Source organism: Macrotis lagotis, chromosome X, assembly GCF_037893015.1.
Source record: "Macrotis lagotis isolate mMagLag1 chromosome X, bilby.v1.9.chrom.fasta, whole genome shotgun sequence".
NCBI lineage: Eukaryota > Metazoa > Chordata > Mammalia > Peramelemorphia > Peramelidae > Macrotis > Macrotis lagotis.
In genome coordinates, this window is record NC_133666.1 from 92772539 (window position 1) to 92797367 (window position 24829).

General features: G+C 39.4%; 1 protein-coding gene across 1 annotated transcript in view; it reads right to left on the bottom strand.

Annotated features, from left to right (window-relative positions):
• Nucleotides 1-24458, bottom strand: part of LOC141498764 (tyrosine-protein kinase Fes/Fps-like) — a 45318-nt gene extending 20860 nt beyond the window's left edge. Inside the window, 5 exon segments of the mRNA XM_074201889.1 lie at nt 5485-5722; nt 5835-6009; nt 6099-6240; nt 18300-18491; nt 24312-24458. Of these exon segments, the coding sequence (XP_074057990.1) occupies nt 5485-5722; nt 5835-6009; nt 6099-6240; nt 18300-18491; nt 24312-24458 (894 nt within the window).
• Nucleotides 24459-24829: the final 371 nt, after the last annotated feature.

Here is a 24829-nt window from a genome sequence, read left to right on the forward strand (position 1 = left end):
GCGAAGGCATGACAAGCACATGAATTGGATTTGAGTGAGGGGTTACTGTTCTAAGTCACCAACCTTACTTTCTACACAGAGCTGTGTGGGTCCAGTGGCCAGATATGAAATCAGGGCAAGTGGAGAAGACCCTGAATGTGAGGAATCAGGGTTAAGTGTCCAAGGTCACACAGTTAGTAGGTGACAAGTGTCTGAGGTGGCATTTGAACTCCCATCCTTCTGACGTCAAGGCCAGTGCTCATCCACTTCACCATCTAGCTGCTCAGTAACTTATAATGGACTGAAAAGGTCAACCTTATAGTTCATTTCTTAAATTTACAGAAAGAGCAGAGTTAGAGTTTTTTCCATTATGTAGCTATACTTAGTTTTTTTGGGAGGGGAGGGGTGGTTGCCAGAAAATTAAGTGCACAGTTAAGAGTTAAAGGATATTCAAGGGTGCTAAAATGTTTTGTTTCAATTTAAATAAGAATACAGTCCAAGTATTACTTAATTATACTTTATCATATAGAACAGCTTCCACTGCCAGTTTTTGAAATCACTGAGCCTACTTTGAGAATCAGTCTAAAAACTATTTTCTCAGATACCTGATTTTTTTCTTCCAAAATCTTTATCGAATTAGAAAACTGGAAATTCAAGAATATTATACTTGTCTCCTAAGTCTAAAGTAGTCACAGGAGGAAAATACACTGCAATAATCAGTTCACAGAAGGAAGGTGAGCACATAACCTTCATATACAGGATTTGCTTGATGAGAAGGGTTTTTTGGAGCTACCTGGTATAAATACTTTGTTTACAGGCTATACAGGGTGTCTAAAATAGTGTAGAAATTATTTCCATTAAGAAATTGATAGTATACGACTATGTGAATTATTGTGAAGATAACCAGGTAGATTCTTAGTAGTGTCACTGAAGCTAATGGGAATAAAATTATTTGTAAAACTTTTATCAAAACATCAATGAGAGATATTGAAAAAATATAATCAATACTTAATATGCTTAGCCAATTTTCTGAGTCATGAACATATTCTAAACACTTCTTAGTTATCGATTGAACAGAAATGTTAATAAACTCATCATTTTGAAAGATGACTGAATTTGTTATGTTTTTCACGTTTTCTTTATCAGAACTAATTGACTACAAGAACATCATTTTCGACCCCATCTTTGTGTGAAAGTTAATGGGAAAGATTGAGGGAAAATTTTAAAACTCAAATAATATCTTTAATAAAAAAAAATTAAAAAAAAGAAAGTTAATGGGAAAACTTGTAGCCTTCTAGTAAGTCTGGAATTCTCAAAATTAGCAACTTATCTGTCATAGTATAACCATCATAACTTTAATCAATAGTATGATTTTAAATATGTAAAGTTTAATTTAGTAATTTAAAGATTTGATGAGAATTACATATAGATAAAACATTTAACATAAGGTATTAAAAGGTATGCACTGAAGAAAAGCATTAGAGACAAAGGGCCAAGAGCAAGGATTTCAGGTTAGGTTGAATAAAACACTAGATTCCAGGTAAAGAAGATATACCCAAGGACTTCTTTTTATGAATGTTTGTGGGTGAATGAGTTTAAAGAAAAGAGAACCGTTTTCTATAGTTTTTTCAAATGATGTTTTTCTTAATTTCTGGTACATGATATCTTCTTAATTTTAAACTCTTATTGATTTCTTTGAAATGTAGTCACTAATATTTTCCTGCAGGTTTAACATACCAGGCCTGTAATCTTTCGAAAAAGAACATAAGATCTGCATATTAAGATGTGATTTTAAAAATTGATTCAATAGGACATCAAATTCAAGTAAATTCTTAAATCTTAATTCCAAAGAAACCCTTGCTTCTTTTGGCTTTAATGAAAACACCATATCTAATAAAAGTCAGTATACAAAGTTTTTATTAAAAGAATAATATTTCAAATTATGTTAAAGAATGTAGAGAAATTTTTAAATTTTAGTCTTAGGGCTATCTTCCACCTACCATAAATGGTGTGGAACCAAAGGGAGCTACCCAACCAATTAATATCACCTCACTTGTCCGATTGTACACAACTGAAGTTTGGGCACCAATTTATTATTAACTAACTGTAAGAAGTACGTAATACAAGTACAGGTCCTAGTTATAAACATGATCATCATTTTTTAAAATGAGAAGTCTGGGGTTCAAAAAGTTAAGTGACTTTTTAAACCTCAAACAGCTAGCAAATCTTAGTGCCCAAATTTATTAGTCATCTCTTAATTGCTAAATCCTTGATCTTTTCTCAATCATTATCTTGCTTGACTTCTCTGAAGCATATGACACTGTTAATCACCTTTTCCTCCTTGAGACTTTCTCCTCTTGGGATTTTCATGACTCTACCTTTTTTGACCCTACCTTTGGGACTACTCCTCAGTAAACTTTGCTAGATGACCATCCTTATACTGCCCCTCTAACTGTATATAGGCCTGAAGGCTTGGTCCTGGATCTCCTTCTCTCCAAATTCTTACTCTTGGAGAACTGCTCAGCTTCAGCAGGTTCAATTATTATCTCTGTGCAAATGATTCCCAGTTAAATATATTCGGCCTTAGTTTCACCCCTGAATTCCATTTGCTCATCACATGTTACTTACTTGAACCTAAATGTCTTTTTGTCCAACTGTATAAAAATATAGTTTTCAACATTCATTTTGAATTCTAAATTTTTCTCCCTTCCCATGACAGCAGACAGTCTTATATAAGTTACACATGTGCAAGCATGTTAAACATATTTCATATAAGTTATATTGTGAAGGAAGAAACAAAATAAAAAGGAAAAACCATTTAGAAAGAAAAAAAAACATGAAAATAATTTTCTTCTATCAATGGGATTTTTCCATCACAAGTCTTTGATCATTGTACTGCTGAGCAGAGCTAAGTCTGTCATAGTTGATCATCATACAACATTGCTGTTGATGTGCTGTTAATGTTTTAATGTTCTCCTGGTTCCGTTCACTTTGTTTAGCATTAATTCATAGAAGGTTTTTCAGGTTTTTCTGAAATCTGCCTCCTCATCATTCTTTTTAGTTTTTCCAAGGCAACGGGGTTACGTAGCTTGTTCAAGGCCACACAAGCAGGTAATTATTAGGTGTCTAAGGCTGGATTTGAACTCAGGTACTCCTGACTCCAGGGCCGCTGCTCTATCACCTGTGCCACCTAGCTGCCCCTCCTTATCATTTTTTAAAGATAATAATATTATCTTACATGCATATACCACAGGGGCAGCTAGATTGAGGAGTGGATAAATGCACTGACCCTGGGGTCAGGAGGACTGATTTCAAATTTGGTCTCCAGATTCTTAATGCTTCTAGCTATGTGACCTTGGGCAAGTCACTTAACCCAATGGCATCTCATGAAAAAGCAAACAAACAAAAACAAGCATTCATATACCACAATTTATTCAGCTACTTCCCAATTGATTGGCAGCCCCTCAATCAAAAATTCAATCTAGATATCTTAAACTTAACTATTCACATTTCCCCAAAATCTGCCCACTTTTTCAAAGGTCTGAGTCATCATCCTTGATTTTTTTCTCTCCCCTACTCACTACTAATAGCCATTTCATTACCAGGCTTATTGATACATTGCCCACCAATCTAGTTTTCATCACTGCATATGTCTACTGCCCTAATTCCAATTCCCTGTTACCTTCTTGCAATGGGCTCCTAATTAGTCTCCCTGCCAAAAATCTCTAGACGATATACACTTGCCAAAGGGATTTTCCCCAAGTGTGGATCTAATCATGTCACTGTCCTGCTCCAGTGACTCCCTCTTTCCTCTGGATTCAAATAATAAACTTCTCTGAAGACATCATTGAAAACTTCCACAGTCCAAATGCCACCTGCCAGTCTTGTTAAGCATATCAGGCAGGACTCTTCTGCATATACTTCTGCATTCTAGCCAAATTGGCCTTCTGGCTCTTCATCCTATAAGATGTTATATTTCCCATCACTGCCTCATAAAATGTCTCATTTTCTTCAAGGCTCGGCTTAAACTCTACTGCCTACGTGAGGTCTTTTTCTTATTCATCCCAGCTGCTAATACATCTTGTCCTTGAAATGACTTTGTATATATTTTCTAGATGTTGTTGTGGTTTTTTACGGGTGGGTTGCAAGGTAATGGGGTTAAGTGATTTGTCCATGGTCACACAGCTAGATAATTATCAAGTGTCTGAGACCAAATTTGAATTCAAGCCTTCCAGACTCCAGGATCGGTGCTCTCTCTACTGTGTCACCTAGCTGCCCCATATGTTTGGAGAGTGGAGAGAGAGGTTGTGGGGAAAGGAAGCTTTTGCCTCACGAAAGGGGTACTGATGTCAATGCCCAGACTCAATTCTTCTTGATTGGTGGCTCAACTAAGGACCCAGCAGCCTCAGGATGGATGTGTAAGAAGGAAGAGATGACTGGGCCCAGCCTAAAGTCCACCTGAAGCTCAGGTTCCTGTGTATGGGAGACAAAGGGTGGAGAAATGTAGACTCTGGAGCAGAGGTCTGTTGTTCCTGGTAGGCAAAGAGTCCTCAAATAGTCCTTAGGGACCCTTGTCCTTGCCCTTACCTCTTGATGGGATGGGGTCTCTGAGGTGTAATAGTGCTTGTGAGATGGGGGTGGGGGTGGGGAGGGTGATAATACTCTGTGTGTTGACAGAGAAATGTCTTACTAACTTTTGTCACTGGGGGAGAACTGTGAAATCATTTTCTTTGGGGTTATTTTTAGTTTTTTTTTCATGGCAATGGAGTTAAGTGGCTTGCGCAAGGCCACACAGCTACTGACTGCAAGGCTGTTACTCTATTCCCTGTGCCACCTAGCTGCCCAGTGGAATCATTTTCAGACATAGTGAGAGCATTGTGACCACCTCATGTGTGAACAGACAGGATTTATGCACACATACAGAGAGAGTTAATATGTGGCCACTCATATGTAAAGGAGAAGAGAGGGACTACTAGTATTTTGAGGAGATAAAATGTCCTGTAAATGAATTTATAGAAAAGTGATTTTATATACATAGCAATGAAGAAAAGGATTTTAATATTTATATCCATGAATATATTGTTTTCATATATATATGAGTTGTAATATATTGTGCACATATTCATTTGCATAACTATGAAATAATATTTCTTGGAAGAGGCACTCAGGAGTATGATGTATGTAGTTTTGGAAGAGGAAATTTATACATATATATATATATACATATATATATATATATATATATATATATGAATATGCAATACATGAGCCCTTTCCTGTATGTGGACCCATGTAATCTCAAGTATATGTGTGTCTGTATCCTATGTATGCGCCCACACACTCAGACACACAGACACACAGACACACAGACAGACACACACACACACACACACACACACACACACACACACACACACACACACACACACACACATACAGTGTCATCATCCACATCCTCAGTACAGAGAGGAGGGCAGGTGCCCCCCCCCCCCCCCGCGCCCCGACACGGAAATAGAGGAAGCATGTGGGCCCCGGATAAGAACAGGCAAAGCAGAGTGGATTGGCAACGGGGGCCTGGCTCCTTGGGCACAGACACAGCTGGCTGCGGGACTCAAACTGGGGGCCCCTCCGCCCACGCCCTTCTAAGGCAATATCTACAGGAAGTAAACCCTGGTTACTGCTCAAGCCACTTCCGGCAGCGGTGACCCAGAAGTGAGGGGAAGAGGAGGGGAACCGGAAACCCCTTAAGGAGAGGAGGAAATGAGGCGGAGAGGGCTGTGGGGGAGGGGGGGATGAGCCAGAGGAGGTGGGGGCTGAGAGGGTCGGGGTGGGTACTGGACTGGCTTCCTGCTCACATTGTTGCCGCTGACATCACTGGCCCTTGACTGTCTGGCGGTGGGGGAGGGGATATTGAGTAGGGACTCAGTTGGGCATGGCTGGTGCTATCCTGAGACCCCCGGAGGGCTGGGAGGGGAGACCCGAGAGGGGAGATGCCCAGGGCCCTTCCAATGACCCCCTGGGGCTCAGGTGCTTGAGCAGGAGAGACCAGAGGCCAGGAAACAGAAGGCCCAAGGCTCCGGGCTGCTGTCCATGGTTGGGAAACGGTGCCAACCCGTCACCAGGGACTTCGTCTGCCACCCCCGGGCTCCGAGGTGGGGCGGGCCCGGCCAGCTGGCGGAGGGGCTCCTCTGAGTCTGCCGCCGGGACCCGAAGGACCACGGGCCGCGATCCAAGACTTGGGGGACAGATGGAGACACGTCTCTAGTGGGGGGCTGCCCCAGGGGAAAGCATTCCACTAATGGTGATTTGTCAGCTGCGGTGGAGGTCTGGGAGGCTTGTGGGCTAATTTGCTAACTTTGGGCATGTGCTGTGGGTGTGTGAGAAAGATCTTGTAGGTTTTATTAGCTTTGGAGGTTACAAGACATATCAGAGATCATCTGGCCCAACCTCCTCCACTGCCAAAAAGGATAACTGAGGCCAAAAGGAGGACAGGAACGTGGCCACGGTCACACAACAAGAAAGGGGTAGACCCAGACCTTGAACCCAAGTCTCTCTTGCCTGCCAGACTGACTGACTTCCACCCTGGCTTCTCCCTCCTCTGCCAGCAACTGCTCATGGGCCCACGGTCCCTAGGAATGCTCTCCCTAGCAGCAGCTGGGCAAGTTCCCCATAGAGCTCTAGAGATTTCTCAGTCATGAGTTAAGTCTGTGGGGTTAAATAAAAAGGAAAACAAGACATTCTCTCTCTCTCTCTCTCTCTCTCTCTCTCTCTCTCTCTCTCTCTCTCACACACACACACACACACACACACACGCACACACGCACACACACAAACACACTTCACCCTCAGTTTATAGCCAGCCAGGGATACACACCAGAGATATACTTAGAAAACTCTCAGCCTTCTCTGAAGTGATTTCTTCAGTTTGATAAATAAGGGGCATGACCCCCAGCTGTTTCACTCAGAACCCTGAAAGAATTTGTAGTCTGGTAAGGGAAAGAAGTGCATTGGACATGCCAAACATGGTAGCAATAACAAAGCCTTGGCCAAAGGGGACAAGATCTGGAGGGGCACAGATCAAGAACTTCTGGGTGGAGATGGGTGGGTGGCTGGGGGCACAGCTTGGCTTTCACTGATGGGAAGGAAGGTGCAGATTATTCATAGAACAGAGGTGGAAATTTTCAGCTGTGCAAAAGAACTTTCTTGGACTGAAGAATGGAGTTCTGAGAATTATGGTGGGCAAAGAAGCCAGAATAATCCCAGGACTAGAACTCATGTGCTCCTTCCTTACCTTCCCCCTCCACCCCAAGCAGGTCAAAGAAGTTCTGTCCACCAGGGAAAGGGGTAGAACAGGCTCATGTACCATGGCCTGAAGAGGCCAGAAGCAGTAGTCACATTCCATAATTTGTCAAAATGAAGCTAGAAATATGAGTGCAAGTTCACCAGAACCATACTGCCTCAATTGACCCAAACTGATTAGAGGAAATAATGTAATTTATAGAGACTTAAAGGAAGGCACAGCACATAGTAATGTGGTGTCCATCAAAATACACTCAGATGTGATCTATTCAAGTGTGTTACAAACAAATAAACAATGGGATAGAAGTCAGGACAAAAATATACACATTAAGGGAAACAGAAACACATTCCAATACTTCCCCATACACACATACAACTATAAACACATATCTGGCAATCAATGATCAAGCACTGGATGGCATTTAACTTAGTTTATACACACAGACATGGACAGACATAAACAGGCAAACACCCCACACACACATACACACTGTTGACCAATGATCCAATAGATGATGGGATGGAAGTTAGGATGTTAATAGAGATTCAGAAACACAAATGCTCCCACACTTACACAGACACACATGTACAAAAATACTTGTGAAAACTGAGAAGAATTTTCAGGACTCAGGTACAATTCTACACTGATTATATATAGATTTCACTTAACAGGTTCTCAAGCCTGTCAGAAACATCTAGTTGACCTGTCCATACATCCTGAGTACTGATATGTTCCCTTAAGTATGCATATTCCTTCATCATCCCTGCGTGCTCATATTTCAGTACTCATCTATCCTCTCTGCAAATGAATCAATGTATGCATTTTCACTCACTCTATATATTCACATATATGTTTTTGTGAGGTATCATGTATTTTATGTATAAACAAAATAACACTATTTCTTGAGACTCATCTGTGAATATTCACATAACCTCTCAATTCAGTGGCATATATGAATATTTATGTGGATCCTATATTCCTATATGTGAGCTTAATCTGTGAATACTCACCTAATCCATAGGCCTCCAGGTTTATATTCTTATATAAGAACACAAATATACTCTATTTACTGTCAGGAGACATCGCTCATGTAAAAAAAGAGTAGGAATCTTTTAGAAATAAGGAGATATTTTTGGAGACCTAATATAAGTGAATAGAAAGAGAGGAAATATACTTATGTATATGTGGATATAAAGAAAGGAATAAGAAAATATAAGTGACTATATGGGTGCTCCAAAAATAGAAATCGGAAGAATAATGACTATTATTTAGGCATAGCTAAAAGGATATCATCTAATGAATTTATAGAAAGAATAAATTATTTTTTTGTACATAGGAGTGAAGAGAAAGAACCTGAGAACTTGCTTCTAGGAATATATTCTCATATATATGACTTGATTTTATTTTCATTAAGCAGGGAATTCTAATTTGTGGGAGAGACATTGTAATCTTATAAATGAGCACATATAGATGAAAATAGAGAATAATTATGAATGAAATACACAGGATTTTTTTCATATAAATGATGAGATAATTTATGATTATTTCCTGTATATAGGATAATGTAATCCTCCTCTGTCTCTCATTCCCTATTTATATGTGTGCATGTATTCTGTCTGGACAGACAATAGAGGGATGTGTAGACATGTGTCTGTTTCCTTCATCAGTTTCCAGATGACAATGGCAAGGTGACCTGATTAGTAGCTCCAGTTTTTAGGAACAGCAATGGGGAAAGGGAAAGTGAGCAAGAAAGAGAGGGGGAGGGGAAAATGAGGCCAGGAGGGGAGAGATACAGACCACATAGAGATATGTACGATGTCAGATGAGGGCCAGCTGAAAAAGGATGAGTAGGCAGCAAGGGAACTCCTGCCCCACCCAAGGTAGACACTGACTTAATTACTCATCAGAGACTTAGGTGTTCTGCAGGGAGTCCACTTTGTCCATACTCTGGTTGTCTTTGCTGAGGACCCTTAAGCTCAGGAATGAGTATTTGAGAGGGGAGACAAGCCAGGAGACCAGCCCAAAATACTATGGAGGCCCAGGGGCCTGTGTATGGTAGAAACATGATCAGGAAACATAAGCCCCAGATCCCTGGACATGTGCCCATGGCAGAAAAACAATCCCTAGCTGGTCACTACAGGATCTTCTCTGTCTACCATCTGGTTTCTGAGATCTGACACTGCCTTGTGAGATAGAGGATTACATCAAGGGTAGCTTTGTCATCTGGTGTTTGGAAGCTAGTTTGCTAAGGAGAAGATAGGGAAGGGTGTACGCATTAGGGCGTAGAGTCTGAAAGGGCATATAGGTTTGAATAAATTGGAGGGCTAAAAGAGACCTCAGATTTTATCTGGTGCAAATTCCTCATTTGAGAGAAAGAGTAACTGAGACCTAGAGGAGCAAGGACATAACCAGGGTCACACAGTTAGATAAGGACAGACCCAGACCTTGAACCAGTCTCTCCTTCCTACTAGGTTGGTTTCTCCAACTTTTGACAGCCAAGCATCATGAGACAATGGAAAGGTTCCTCAAAGAGCTGAGAGTTCTGGGAGTTATCAGTTATAAATGTAGGGGTTAAGTGAAGGGTAAACTGAAGGCCACTAGCTCCCACAATTTGAGGCAGATTGGAATAACCGGTGAGGAATTCTTTACCTTTCCTGAATGGGTTTCTTCCATTTGCGAAATAAGAGGGATGACTCTCAGCTATTTTATTCAGAGTCCTATTTTAACACTCTCTTGGGGCTTGGAGATGTTAGCCCAGGCAAAGGCCCTGTATCTCATCCTCAGTGTATTCCCAGTCGAGAGAAAAGGTGTGCCTTTGATATGCCCAATATATTAGTGGTGGCAAAGCCTTGGCCATTAACTTGTCCACAAAGGAGGAAAGACTTGGAGAGGCAGAGATCAAGAACTGAAAGGAAGATCCAGATAATCAATAGAACTGAGGCTGCAGAAGAAGGGTGGGAAAGAAGTCAGAGTAACCCCTATTCCTTTTCCACCCTGGGCAGCTCAGTGGGCCCTGCCCACTAGGGAAAGAGGGCTTCTCCCACATCTGCAGAGGTCAAACTCACAAACATCTATTACTCAAATTACCACCTGCTGCACACAACCTGAAGAGGCCATAAGCAGGAGCCAAATCCAATTGTTTGTCAAAATGAGGTCAGAAATAAAGACTGAAACTTCATTCATTAGGAGATCTTGAAACATTTCCTCAACAGGTCCAAAGTGATTGGAGCAAATACTGCAATTAATAGACATCTATTAGAAGACAAAACCCAGAAAATGTGTCCTCCATTAAAATGCATTCCAATGTGATCTATTTCAATGAGTTAGAAATGATTGAAAAGGGAGTTGGATGGAATTTAGGACATAAACACACATATGAAGGAAATACAGAGACATATTCCCACATTTCCTATACCCCCCCCACACATACATAGACATACACATTTGTGAATCAGTGATCATGCACTGGATAGAATTTAACTTAGTGCATACATACAGACACAGACATCCAGAAACAGACAAACTCCTAAACTTACACACACTGGTGACCAATGATCCAGCAGATGATAGGCAAGAAGTTAGATCATGAACACACACAGAAGCAGAAACACAGATGCTCCCAAAGTTATACACACACACACACTTATACACACACACAGGTACAAAAAATACTTGTGAACACTGAAACTCTATTAAGAAGATGACCTTTCAGGATTCAGACACAATTAACAGAATCACAAAAGCCCCTTTAGAAACATCTATTTGATTTGGGACTAGAGAAATTCAGTAGATAGAGACTGAAAAACTTAACTCAAAAGGAAAAAATAGTGGAATGTTTGGACATAATACCTCAAAGATGAATGTTCCTCAATTCGGTGTGTATTTTCAAGTGCATAAGTAATCAGTTTTTCTCTCACGGCATACATTTGAGTACTAATATGTTCTCTTCTGTATTAATAGTCCTTCTTCATCCCTGGCTGTTCATATTTCCATACTCATATATCCTCTCTATAAATGAATCAATATGCATAGGTTTGTTCATATACTGTAGAGATTATCACATATATGTTTATGTGAGCTATCACATATTTACAAAAATATTTTTATTTCTTGTGACTCATATTCTTTAAGTTGGCATATATGTGTAATTTATATAGACTTTCTTTTTTTTTTAGGTTTTTTTGCAAGGCAAACAGGGTTAAGTGGCTTGCCCAAGGCCACACAGCTAGGTAAGTATTAAGTGTCTGAGACCGGATTTGAACCCAGGTACTCCTGACTCCAAGGCCGGGGCTTTATCCACTATGCCACCTAGCCGCCCCTATATAGACTTTCTATATTCCTTTGGGTATTTCATTTGAGAATAGTCATTCAAGCCAAATTTCTGTATGGCTACACCACTACATATGAGTACTGATATGCTCTGTGTATTGATAGATAGGAGTCTTCTCATATTCCCTTATAAGGAGAGAAACAGTGGAATAATATTGGAATAGTGAGAGCATTTAGGACACCTAATATATGTGAATAAAAAGAGAAGGTATACTTATGTATATATGTAGGTAAAAATAAAGGTAGTGGAAATTATGGATCGGAAAATATGGATCCTCAGATATGAACTGAAAGTGAATATGTGGGGCAGCTAGATGGCACAGTGGATAGAGCACTGGTCTTGGAGTCAGGAGTACCTGAGTTCAAATCCGACCTCAGACAATTACCTAGCTGTGGGGCCTTGGGCAAGCCAACCCCCATTGCCTTGCAAAAAAAAAACAAACTAAAAAAAAAGAAAGTGAATATGTGAGTACACATATATAAGTAGGAATAGGGAGAATGATTACTAATATTTATGAGGATATAAAATGTACAAGTCATCTAATGGATTTATAGAATGAATAAATTACTTTCTGTATATAAAAGTGATGAGAAAGAACCCTAGCATCTCGCCTATATTAATATATCCTCTATACTATCTTTATATTTATATACACCATTCAGGAAGTTATGATCCATAGGAAAAACTCAAATATGAATACATACAGATGAGGATGAAACATACATAAAAATGAAATATGAAAGATTCTTCACATACCGGATGAACTTAGACTTATTTCCTGTATACAGGATGATATAATCCTCTTTCTCTCTGCCTCTCTATCTCTGTCTCTGTCTCTGTCTCTGTCCCTTCTCTCTCACCACATATGTTTTGGATCTGTGTGTGTTTGTCTTTATATATCTGTTTATGTGTGGATATGCCAACTGGACAGATAGCAAGAAGATAGATGGGCATCCTCCTCTTCTTTCACTAACTCTGGGATTAAGGTATCCCCAGAGGCAGCTCCAGCCCCTCTGCGTGGGGAAGGGCAACGTGAGAAGGAGAGAGATTGGGGGAGGGTGAAATGAGCCTGAGAGGATGTGGGGGAGGGATGTTGACCACTTAGAGCTATGTGAATGGGGTGCTTAATGAGGACCTGTGGAAACAGGGGCAGTTTGGTAAGAAGGAGACTCCTGCCTCAAGAAAGTAAATATTGATGTCATCTGCCATGGGTGTTTAGCACACAGCAGGGCCCCACTTTGTCCAGACTGGTTGACTTTAGTGATGAATCCTTGAGATACTTGAGTCCCAGCATTGGATATATAAGAGGAGAACAGAGCCAGGGGAGCAGCCCAAAAGACCTCTGTGTTCCAATAGCCTGAGCACAGATGAAAAGTGGCCAAGAAACCATAAACCATAGATATCAGAACTGCAGCACATAGTAGGAAAATGATCAGCAACTGGTCACTATGGGATCTTTTCTGTCCATTCCCCATACTTTGAGATTTTCTAGTGCCTGTCAGATAGAGGGTTAAATACACAAAATGTGATCGTTTGGAAGTGGAGAGGTCAGGCAGAGAAAGACAAAACAAACTGAGAATCTTTAGGGAAGTCTCATAGAAAAAGATGGTGGAATTTTTGGACATAACTCCTCTCAGATGGGCATTCTATCTTCCTTGCCTATTTTGACATGTATCTATAATCACCTCTACTCTCAATATATTTGTGTGTCTGAGTATTGATATATTCTTTTTGGGTATGAATATTTCTCCATAGTCCCTTAATGTTCACAAATCAGTACTCATTTATTTTCTCTAAAAACAAAGAGCTATCTATCGGTTACTCCATGTACTCTAAATAATTATGTATGTATTTTATGTATATACATATATGTATATATATGAGCAAACATATAGTAGGCTATATTAATATACTGTGTTTTCTTTTGTGACTGGAATAGAAGAAGGTATATATGTTGTCTGATGTCAGTTTTCACAAAGCCTTCTTATATTTTATTATGAAAACTCATTTACTCCTTATTTGTCTTTTTACAAATATCCTTATCCTCTCTTTATATTTCTATTTTTCTGATTTACTCTGTGTATAAACAGACAAGAGTTTTTTATGCATTTTCTTAAAGGGATTGAAGTAGTGGAGAACTTTTAGGATTATATATAGTATAAAGTAGAATTAATATATGTGAACAGAGAGAGAGAATGTATGCCTGCATATGGATTTCTATATAAATAAATGGAGTAAATATGGATATCCATAAATATGAATCGAGAGTTAATATGTCAGTACTAAAGTATGTAGGAGAAGAGAGATTGGTTGCTAATGTTCTTGAGGAGATAAAATGTATTCAATATAAATGAATTTATAGAAAAATATATGATTTCATGTATATAACAATGAAGGGAAAATAATTTGAGAGTTATAAAAAGAATATATTATGTATTATCATATATTGGAGTAATAATATATTCATTTATTGAAGTATGTAGTTATAATTTATAGGAGAGAAACTCAGTAGTCATATAGAAATTATATACACAGATGAAGAAAGGAGATATATATATATATAATATGTATGAATGAAGTATACACATTCCTTCCTATATAGAGAAAGATCTAATCATAAATTTATAAATAGATATAGATATGTATGTGTTTCTCTATATGCACACCCACACAATCCCACATTCAGCATTGTAAAGAGAATCATACAATACTCATAAAGAGAAATTGAGAACATGGAAGATTACTCCCTTACATGAATATACAGAAGAAGAATGAGCACTTGTGGAAATGTAAAGCACAGTGGCGTTGAACAAAAGGATACAGAACCTTCTGGACAGACACAGAGGGTTGCTGGACATCAGTCCTGGCACAGATGATCTTCTCCATCTGTGTCCTGCTTCCCGAACAGTAACAGGTAACCACACTGAATGGTCAAAATCACTTTGGATAGCAGTGAGGGCAGGAATAAAAAGTCAGAGAAAGACTTCAGGGGTGGGGAAAATTAGCCTGAAAGGGCTGTGCAGGAGGGGACAGTAAACCAGACTAAGGTAGGAGGCAGCAAGAATGAGGCTGAGAGAATAGGTGAAGTGCACAGGAGATAAGGCTCTTCTATCAACAAGGTGGATTCTGATGTCACCAACCTCTGGGGCTCAGCATGGCCATGAGTGTGTGTCCATTGGGAAGTTGGGGGGGTTGAATGGGCACCATGCTCAAGCTCATATAAGTTTGGTTGCTGGCTCCCTGAGGACCCCTAGGGCTGAGAGGGAGGATCAGAGTCTTGAGGCTTGGCCTTCGGGCTTAGGAGACAGGGATCCAGGGAAGTTGAGCCACCTCCCCCCTCAGAAATCTTGTCCTGGGAGGGAAATGGTTCACAAGGACTTTGTCTTTCACACTCTGAAATCAGAGAACTGACAGCCCCTGTGAAGGGGGAAATGGGGTTGGGAGGGAACCCCTGCTTCAGGAAAACTTTAGTGTTGCTATGAGGGTAGGACTGGTTGGTGGTGGGCAGCCACAAGGAAAAACATTCAACTTGCTGGGTCATACAGTATGAGGGTGGAGGTGTGAATATGGTAGTACTGTTCATTGAAGAGAAGAGTTGCCTGTGGGGAGGGAGAGACTAAGTTAATTATTAGAATTCTGACTTCCAGAGAAAGAGAGGTTTCCCACAAACTGCAGAGGTTGGCATCATGGGCATCTTACATAAGATTGTCCCAGGCTGCAAACATACTGTCCAAGGTAGGAAATTGTCATAAAATAGTTCTTGGGAGATCTTGTCTTTCCTAATTACTAATATTCCTGAGGAGATAAAATGTCTGTCTGTCAGCGAAAGAATTTATAGAAAGAATAATTTACTTTCTGAACCTAGGAATGAAGAAAAGAAAACCAAGAACTTCCCTATATGAATACATTTTCTGTCTTCATATAGTGCAGTTATCTTGTATTACCTTTATTTTTTATACATTAAGCTGGAGAGACAACCTGTTGGCTTATATATGAATACATATGGGTAAAAATAAAGCATATAAATATCCTAGATTGTTCATGTATTGAATAATATAATTTAGAGTTATTTTCTGTTTATAGAATGATATAATCCTCCCTTTCTCTCTAACTTTCTCTCCATATATGTCTGTCTGCCTGTATATGTGTATTTGCTTGTTTGTGTGTGTAGGTGTGGATTTGTGTATGCTGTCTGGACAAATCATAAAGGGTCACTGGCTTTACTTCTCATCACCTATTCTCTCCTTCCTCCACTGGCTCCCAGAATGACAACCACAAGGAAACACCATTGTCAGCTCCAGTCACTTCTACCAGTAGTAGGGGAGGGGGAAATAAGGTCCAGAAGGATGGTGGTAAAAGCAAAGATGAGCTATAGAGAATATTAGGGTGAGGGATGGTGATCATATGGTGACAGGAGAGTGGGATGTCTAATGTGGTCCAGTGCAGAGAGAAGTGGGGTTGGAAGGAAGGGGACTCCTGCCTTATCAAGGGAGACACTGCTATCATCAGCTATCAGTGAACGGCGCTCTGCAGGGGTTCCACTTTGTCCAGATTTTGATTGGCTGGGTGGTGACTCCTTGGGATGGAGGGCAGTACAGAAACACACACACACATACAGAGATACACAGAAATGTGTGCTCCCACCCTTTCACACACATTGATCTACCAGGAGATAGGATGGAGGTTAGAACAAGTAGTGCAATGGAAACCATCTTCTCCCCCTTTCACAAACACACTGGGAAAACTCCCTTACAATCATCTGATAAAGAATTTTAATACACATCAATTAGTAATGTAGGTGAGGAGACAAAAGAGGTTCTCTAAAGTGCCTTCAGAAATATCTCCTTGGTTTTGGACAAGGAGGAACAGAGCAGCCCATGGTCAAATGTACCTCCTAAAGAAAATCCTAATGAAAAATGAGGATGGAAGATTTGACAATATCCCCCTACAAATGAGCATTGTATTCTTCCATGTTGATTTGGTCCTGTATGAGTACTCATTGCCTCTTTTATCCATCTGAGCATCTATATGGTCTGTTTATAGATTGATTATATAAATTCGTATCATGGATCCTCTAGACCACTTTGTATTTCTTATTTCTGTCATCATAAGGCCTCTATTAATCTATATATGTGAATTCCTTCATATTCTCACTATAGTGACATTAATATGAGTAATACTATATTTAATATATAGTCTATCTTGTTTCTTGTGTCAGATCTATAATTGGTCATCCATTCTTTTTTATGTTGATTTAAGTGAACATTCATAGAACCTTTCTATATTCTCATATGATTGTTCAAACTATGGGGACTCATCCTTAATCCTCTACATTTTTTAATCTCAGTCACTATTCCTCTGCTTGAATTCTGAATACTTTGTGTATAAAGACTGAAGATTTTATATATTGTCTCATAGGGAGAGAAGCAGTGTAATATTTTCAGAAGTATCAGGGGATATAGTAATACTATTATCCATGTATAGAATGAATACATACAGAGGCCTTTATTCTCTGCCTATATTCCTCCCCATGAATCGTAATATATTCTGTATTTATAAATACAGGAGTTTTCAATATATCCTCTCCTGATGAGAAACATTGTGTAATTCTTTTAGGAATATCAAGAAGAATAGTAATACTTTTATCTGTGTGAAGAAATAGTATATATACATACATACATATATACATACATATGAATACAGGAGCTCATAAATATGAATAGAGTAGATTCATGAATATTAATTTCTGTAGAAATAGAGAGAAATATTACAAATGTTTATTAGAAGATAGGAGTTACAAATCATATAAATGAATATGTAGAAAGAACAAGTGTCTTCCTACACATAGCAATGAAGAGAAATGCCCTGAGTACACATTATATATGAATATATATACATATTGATAGTTTATATGTCATATATATGAATTGTCACATTTTGCCTCAATATTTCATATTCATAAGTATGCAATTATAGCTTATAAAAGAGACCCTGCATTATTATATGACTATAAATAGATGAAAATAGAGAATTTTTTTAAAAATGAGTTCTTATTATAGATGAGTGAAAAAATCTATATACATAGGATTATTAGGTCAGTATGCACAGAGAAGAATAGAGAAAATATGGAAGATAGAAACAATGAATTCACTAAAAACAATTGAGCCTTCTTTCATAAGAATATGCAAAATATAGAAATAGTCAGTGGTTTTGAAGGAAGGGGGGAACAGAGAAAGGTCTGAACAGACAGCAGGGAGTTGCCATGCCTCAATCACTGACTGTGGGTTCCTCTATTACCCTGCCCTGCTCCTGGAATGTCCAGTAAGGAAAGCCCACTGGGAGCTGAAGCTATATATTGTAGTGCTGGGGGGAGGGACCATGAGGTAGAAAAGGTTTTAGGGATAAGGAAAAATGAACAGGATAGGGATGAGGTAGTTAAAAAAATGAATGGGAGAGGTGGTGAGGGAGGGGGTAAATGAGCAAGAAAAGGTCTTTCAAAGAAGGGACAATGAGCACTTGGTGGTGGTGGGGGAGCAGTAAAGGGAATGAGAAAATGTTCGGGAAGGAAAAAATGAATCCAAAAGGGTTTGTGAAGGAGAGATGCTGTCTGCAGAGACAAAGGTGAATGGGATGCCTGATGAGGGCCAGTGGAGGGAGGGGGGTTGAGTGGGTGGGGGACTTCTGTCTCACCAAGCTGGACACTGCTGTCACCATCCATCGGCCCTCAGCTCGTAGCCCATCTGACCCAGACCTAGTTCTTCTTGCCTGGTGACTCCCTAAGGACCCCTCAGAGTGCATGTCAATGAAAACATGAGATGCCAGGGCCCCCCTGAGGCTCAGGCTCTTAAACATGGGAATTGAGGTGCCCAGAATTGTTGAATCCTGAACACAGGTACATGGCAGCAAAATAATCCCAAGTAGTCCTTAGGAAACCTTGTCTTTTTCCCCCAAATCCCTCCACACTCTGAGGCTCTAAGGGGTAGCAGTTCTCATGAAATGGGGGGCGGGTTATATTACTCTAAGTTGACAGAAGCCTTCCTCTGTTTGCCAACAAGGAGAGAAGTATTGGAATACTTTTCAAAATACAGCATTTAGAAGACCTGATACATGTGAATGGAAAGGGAGTATTTACATCTGTATATTAGATAGATAGATAGATAGATAGATAGATAGATAGATAGATAGATAGATAGATAGACATTTGTGAATCAGTGATCAAGCCTAGGATGGGATTTAATTTAGTTCATTCACACAGACACAGAGAAGCATGCAAACTCCCACATGTACACATACACTGGTGACCAATGATACAAAAGACAATGGGATAGAAGTTAGGACATAGGCTCAGAAAGAGACAGAAACACATGTTCCCACACTTACCCACATAGAAAGGAACAAAAACATATATGAACACCGAAACTCTTTTAAGAAGATGAACTTTCAGGACTCACACCCAATACTATTTAGACAAAAAAAATAGATTTTATTACAGCATCTCACGAATGTCCATAAAGACGTTTACTTGACTTAGGAACTGGAGATTTTCAGCAGACAGAGGCAAGAGAGGCTGAGTAGCATAAATCCTAAGGAAAATCTCAAGGAAAAACTTATTTTATTTAGGCATGTTTTCTCATAGATGAGCATTCTGATTTTCTGCGTGTATGTTCACATGCATTAATAATCAGCTCTTCTCAAACTCCATCCATTCATCTGAGAACTGATCTATTTTCTTGGGGTATAAATATTCCTTCATCCTTTCTGGATGTTCATATTTCAGTTCTCTTATATCCTCTCTATAAACAGATCATATATTGATATATGTATATATGTATATATACTCTAGATCATCCTATACATATATTTGTGTGAGCTATCAAGTTTATATCTATATATACACAAAGCATGTTGTTTCTTGTAACTCAAACATATGAATATTCATATATTTTTCTATATGTTAGCATTTGGGAGCATTGATATAGACTTTCTCTATTCCTTCTTCTGTGAATACTCATTCAACTTATATTCCTGTAGGTTTATATTCTTCTATATGCCTACTGATACATCTGTGTGGACACAGCAGTCATCCTATCTTTTCTCACAGGAAGAGAATAATTAGTAACTTAGAAATAGAGCATTTAGAAGACTCAACATATGTGAATAGAGAGAAGGTATAGTTAGTATATAGAGAAATATATAGAAATAAAGGCATTGAAAAAATATGGGTCCTCAGATAGGAATTGAGATTGAATATATGAGCATTCCTATAAGTAGGAATAGGCAGAACAAAAACTAATATTCATGAGGTGATAAAAGGATGTCATCTAATGAATTTATAGAAAGAATAAATTATTTTCTGTTCATACAAATGAAGAGAATGGACTCAAGTATTTACCTATATGAATAATTGCCTTCATATATATGAGAAGTCTTATATTATCTAAATCTTTATATATATATATATTAAGCAAGAAATTGTAATCTATAGGAAAGACATCTTATATAAGACTACATATAGATGAAGATAAAGAACATATAAAATGAAATATTTATTTTCAAATTTCAAATACTTTTCTCTCTCTGTCTCTCTGTCTCTCTCTGTCTCTCTGTCTCTCTGTCTCTCTGTCTCTCTGTCTCTCTCTCTCTCTCTCCATATATATTTTTGCCTGTGTCTGTCTATATTTAGGTGTGTCTATTTGTATATGTATATGCCATCAGGACAGAGAGAGGGGGATGAAGGGGCATCATCTTCCTCTTTCTTCAAGAATTTGAAAATAACAACTGTCATGGAACCCCTCTAGCAGTTCCAGAAACTTGGCAGTGAGGAATGCCAAAATGAAAGGGAGAGAGATTTGGGGAGGGGGAAATGAGCCTGAGAGGATGTGAAGGGAGGGATTCTGATCACATGGAGACAGGTGAAGTGGGATGCATGACGAGGGCCAGTGGAAAAAGCTGCAGGATTGGCAGGAAGGGGGTTCCTGCCCCACCAAGGTAGACACTGATGTCATCAGCCATCAGTGTTTGGCACCCATCAGGGGATCATCTTTATCCAGACGCTGACTCTGATTGGCTTTGTTGGTAACTTTCTGGGGCTTTAAGCCCCAGGAGTGGATATCTGAGAGGAGAGAGAGACCAAGGCACCAGTCCAAAGGAGAATGGAGGTCAGGGTGCCTGAACACAGGGGAAAAATGACCCAGCTAATAGGACTGCTGCTTATGGTAGGAAAACAGTCCTCAGCTGTCACTCCAGGACCTTGTTTTTCCATCCCCCAACTCTGAGGTCTGGCAGAGCCTGTGACACAGAGGGTTAGAACAAGAGCAGAGCTTGCTGACTAGGGGCTGTCCCAAACGAAAGCATTAGACTAGTAAGGTTTTCTCATGTGGCACTAGTGTGGGAGTACAATGGGTTTCTAGGTTTGACTAGGATGGAGAATTAAAAGAGACCTTAGAGCTCATTGGGCCCAGTCTCCTCATTAGAGAAAAGGGATAACTGGTAAGGACATGCCAAATATGATAGACTCAATCACAGGAGACATTCCCTGGAGAGGCAGAGATCAAGAACTGCTTGGTGGAGGTGGGTTGGGTGCCAGGTGAATTTTCATTGATGGGGAGGAAGTTTTAGATGATTGGAACAGAGACTGCAGAAGGGGATTCTGAGATTCAAGGTAGGAAAGAACAGAAACCCCTTGAGAAGAGCTTAGGAACCCAGTCCTTTAACACTCTAGACAAATTAGTGGGCCTCTACTCAGCAGGCAAAGAGGGCTTCTCCCCCAACTTGCAAAGATCATTCTCATAGACATCACTTAAATTACCTCCTGCTTCAAACAGCCTGAAAAAGGCCAGGAACAGGAGCCAAATACAATTGTTTGTCAAAATGAGCCCAGAAATGTAAGAGAGCAAGTTTACCAGGAGAGCTAGGAGAGCTACTTTACTCAATAGGCCCCAAATGATGGGAGCAAATGTTATAAATAAACTAAACAAAGACACAACACAGAAAGCTGTGACCTACATTAAAATATACTCCAGTATGATCTAGTCCAACATGTTAAAAATGCACAGGGAGTGGTATGGAATACGAGTAGATAGAAAGAAACAGATATGCAGAAAGTGATGTTCTCACACTTAGATACATACATTCCTGCATCAATGATTCTGTGGCTTTAATTTGGTAATCCTGGTGTGGAGACAAAATGGGCTCTCAAATGTGTCTTCAGAAAGCACTAATTGACATGGGAAGTGGAGAGGTCAGTTAGAGGAAGGCAAACAAACTGGGAACCTTAAGGGAAGTCTCATGGAGCAAGAAGATGGTACATTTGGACATTTCTCATCTTTGATGAACATTCCTATCTTCCTTGTCTATTTTAATATGTATCTATAATCACCTCTTTCACTATATCCAAACCTCTCAGTACTGTTATGGTCACATTATGTATGAATGTTCCTCCATAGTCCCTTGTTGCTAATAGATTAGTACTCATGTGTTCTCTCTTCAAATGAATCAGCATATGGGTTTTTCCATATGCTCTATATAGTTATATATATATATATGTGCACAGTATATATGTATATATATACATACATATGTATAGATAGAGAAATATATATATATATATAGAAATAGGAATAGATATAGATATAGATATAGATGATATAGATATAGATACACACACACACACACACACACATATATATATTAAAATGTCTTTGGTGCCTCATACATAAACTGATTCTTACATTCTCTCTATCTGTTGGCCTATATGAGATTTAATAAAGTCTTCCTATATTCCTTTCTGGGTACTTCATTTGTGAGTACGCATTTCCTCCGTGTTTCTGTACTCATAGATACACTTATTTCCTACTTGTATTACTATACAAGATTGCTGATATATACTGTGTATAAATTGACAAGAGTTTTTATAATTCCCTTAAAGGGAATGAAGAAGATAAATACTTTTAGGAATATAAAAAGGATATAGATGAAATTGAAATATTTTTAATAGAAAGAATGTATACATGTTTTAAGAAATAACTGAATAGAAGCAGCTAGGTGATGCAGTAGATAGAGCACTGGCCCTGGAGTCAGGAGTACCTGAGTTCAAATCCGGCCTCAGACACTTAATAATTACCTAGCTATGTGTGGCCTTGGGCAAGCCACTTAACCCCATTGCCTTGCAAAAAAAAAAAGAAATAATTGAATAGAGAAAATATGGGTAGTCACAGAAATGAATGAATAATTATTATGTGGTTACTCTTTTAGATAGGAGGAGAAAGTTATTTCTAATATTATGGAGAGAAAATATGTCATATTAATGAATTATAGAAAAATAAATTATTTCATTTATGTTGCAATGAAGAAAAACGAATTTAATGTTTGTAAACATGAAGATATTTTCTGTCTTTATATATGAGTCATATGATATTGTCTATATAATCATTTATATAAGTATGAAATAATATTTTATAGAAGAGACACTCAGGAAAATTATAGAATTAGAATTAGATGAAGAAAGAATATATATGTAAATGAAATTCATGAGTTATTTTCTTTATGTAGGATTATGTAATCATGAGTATGTGTATATACATATATAGAAATATGTACATATACAGAAAGCCACAATGCCATATACATCATTATAAAGTGCATTATTCAGTACTCAAAAACAGGAACTGAGAGAATGGTTACCCCTTTCATGAAAATGGAAAGAAAATATTTGGGGATTCCTGGATAAGAATTTGCAAAGGAGAGAAGATTTGCAGAGGAGGACATGGGTCCTTCTGGACAGACATAGGAGTTTGCAGTACAAACTGTCTTGATACATAGGGTCCCCTCTGTCCACAATATGTTCCCTGAATGCCAACAGGCATGGAACCCCTATTGCTGCTGGTTGGGGAACTAGAAACCTCTTAAGAGTTGGGAGGAATGAGGCTGAGAGGGCTGTAGGGGGAAAGGGAAGTGAGTCAGAGGGGGATTGGGGGACTGAGAGGGTGGGGGTTGGCACGGGAAGGGGCCCCCTGCCACAGGATGGTTGGTGCTGACTTCGCCAACCATTGACTCTAGGGAGGGAGTTGAATGTAGCCCTGGTTCTGCTTGACTGGTGGATCTCTGAGGACTCCAAGGACTGCGAGAGGATATCTGAGAGGGGAGAGATGCACAGGGATGTTCCCAAATGTCATCTGAGGATCAAGTGCTTGAACAGGGGAGAAAAGAGGCCAGGAAACAGAAGTCCCAGAGCACAGGGCTGCTGTGCATTGTAGGGAAATGGTCACCAACTTGTCACTAGTGGCTTTGTCTTTCCACCCCCTGACACTGAGGACTGATAAACCCAGTACTTCTCTTGGTCAAGAGGCAGGTTCTGGAAGAACCATGAGCTTCAATTGAAGCTCATGTTGAGCTTCAATTCATTATGTTGAGAAATGGGTAGATGTTTGTGACTGGGGTCTGCCCAAGGGAAAGCATTCGATTTTCTGGGATTTGTCAGGTGGATGGGGGGGGTGTTGGGGACTAATTTGTTAATTTTGTGGAGGTGACATGGATGTGTGGGTAGAATCTGAATGATCTTGTGGTTTGATTTACTTTGAAGGTTAAAAGAAACTTCAGATATCATTGAGCCAACCTCCTCTTTTTGGGAAAAGGGTAACTGAGATTAAGAGGTGGACAGGGACATGGCCAAAGTCACATAGCCAGGAAGGGACAGAGTCTTACCTTGATCCGGGTCTCTCTTGACTGACAGCCTGTCTGGCTTCCAACTTGTCCTTTTCCCTCCTCTGACAGCAAAGCTTCATGGGTCCAAGGTCTCTGGAGAGCTACTTCCCAGAAGCAACTGGGCAAGTTCCCCATAGAACTAGGCATTCTCTTAGGTTTCAGTTATGTCTATGGGGTTAAGCAAAAAGAAAAGCAAAGGGAAGCTAGGTGACACAGTGGATAGAGCACTGACCCTGGAGTCAGGAATACCTGAGTTCAAATCCAGCCTCATGCACTTAATAATTACCTAACTGTGTGACCTCGGGCAAGTCACTTAACCCCATTGCCTTGTTAAAAAAAAGAAAAGAAAACCACTCTCATACACATAATTTACCCACAACTTAGGGATACACACTTACCAGAGTGACCCTTTAAACTGTGAGCCTTCCCTGAAGTAGTTTTTTCAGTTTGTAAAATAAGGGGGAATGACCCCCAACTGCTTCACTCAGAGCTCTGTAAGAACTCCCAGTCTGGTGAGG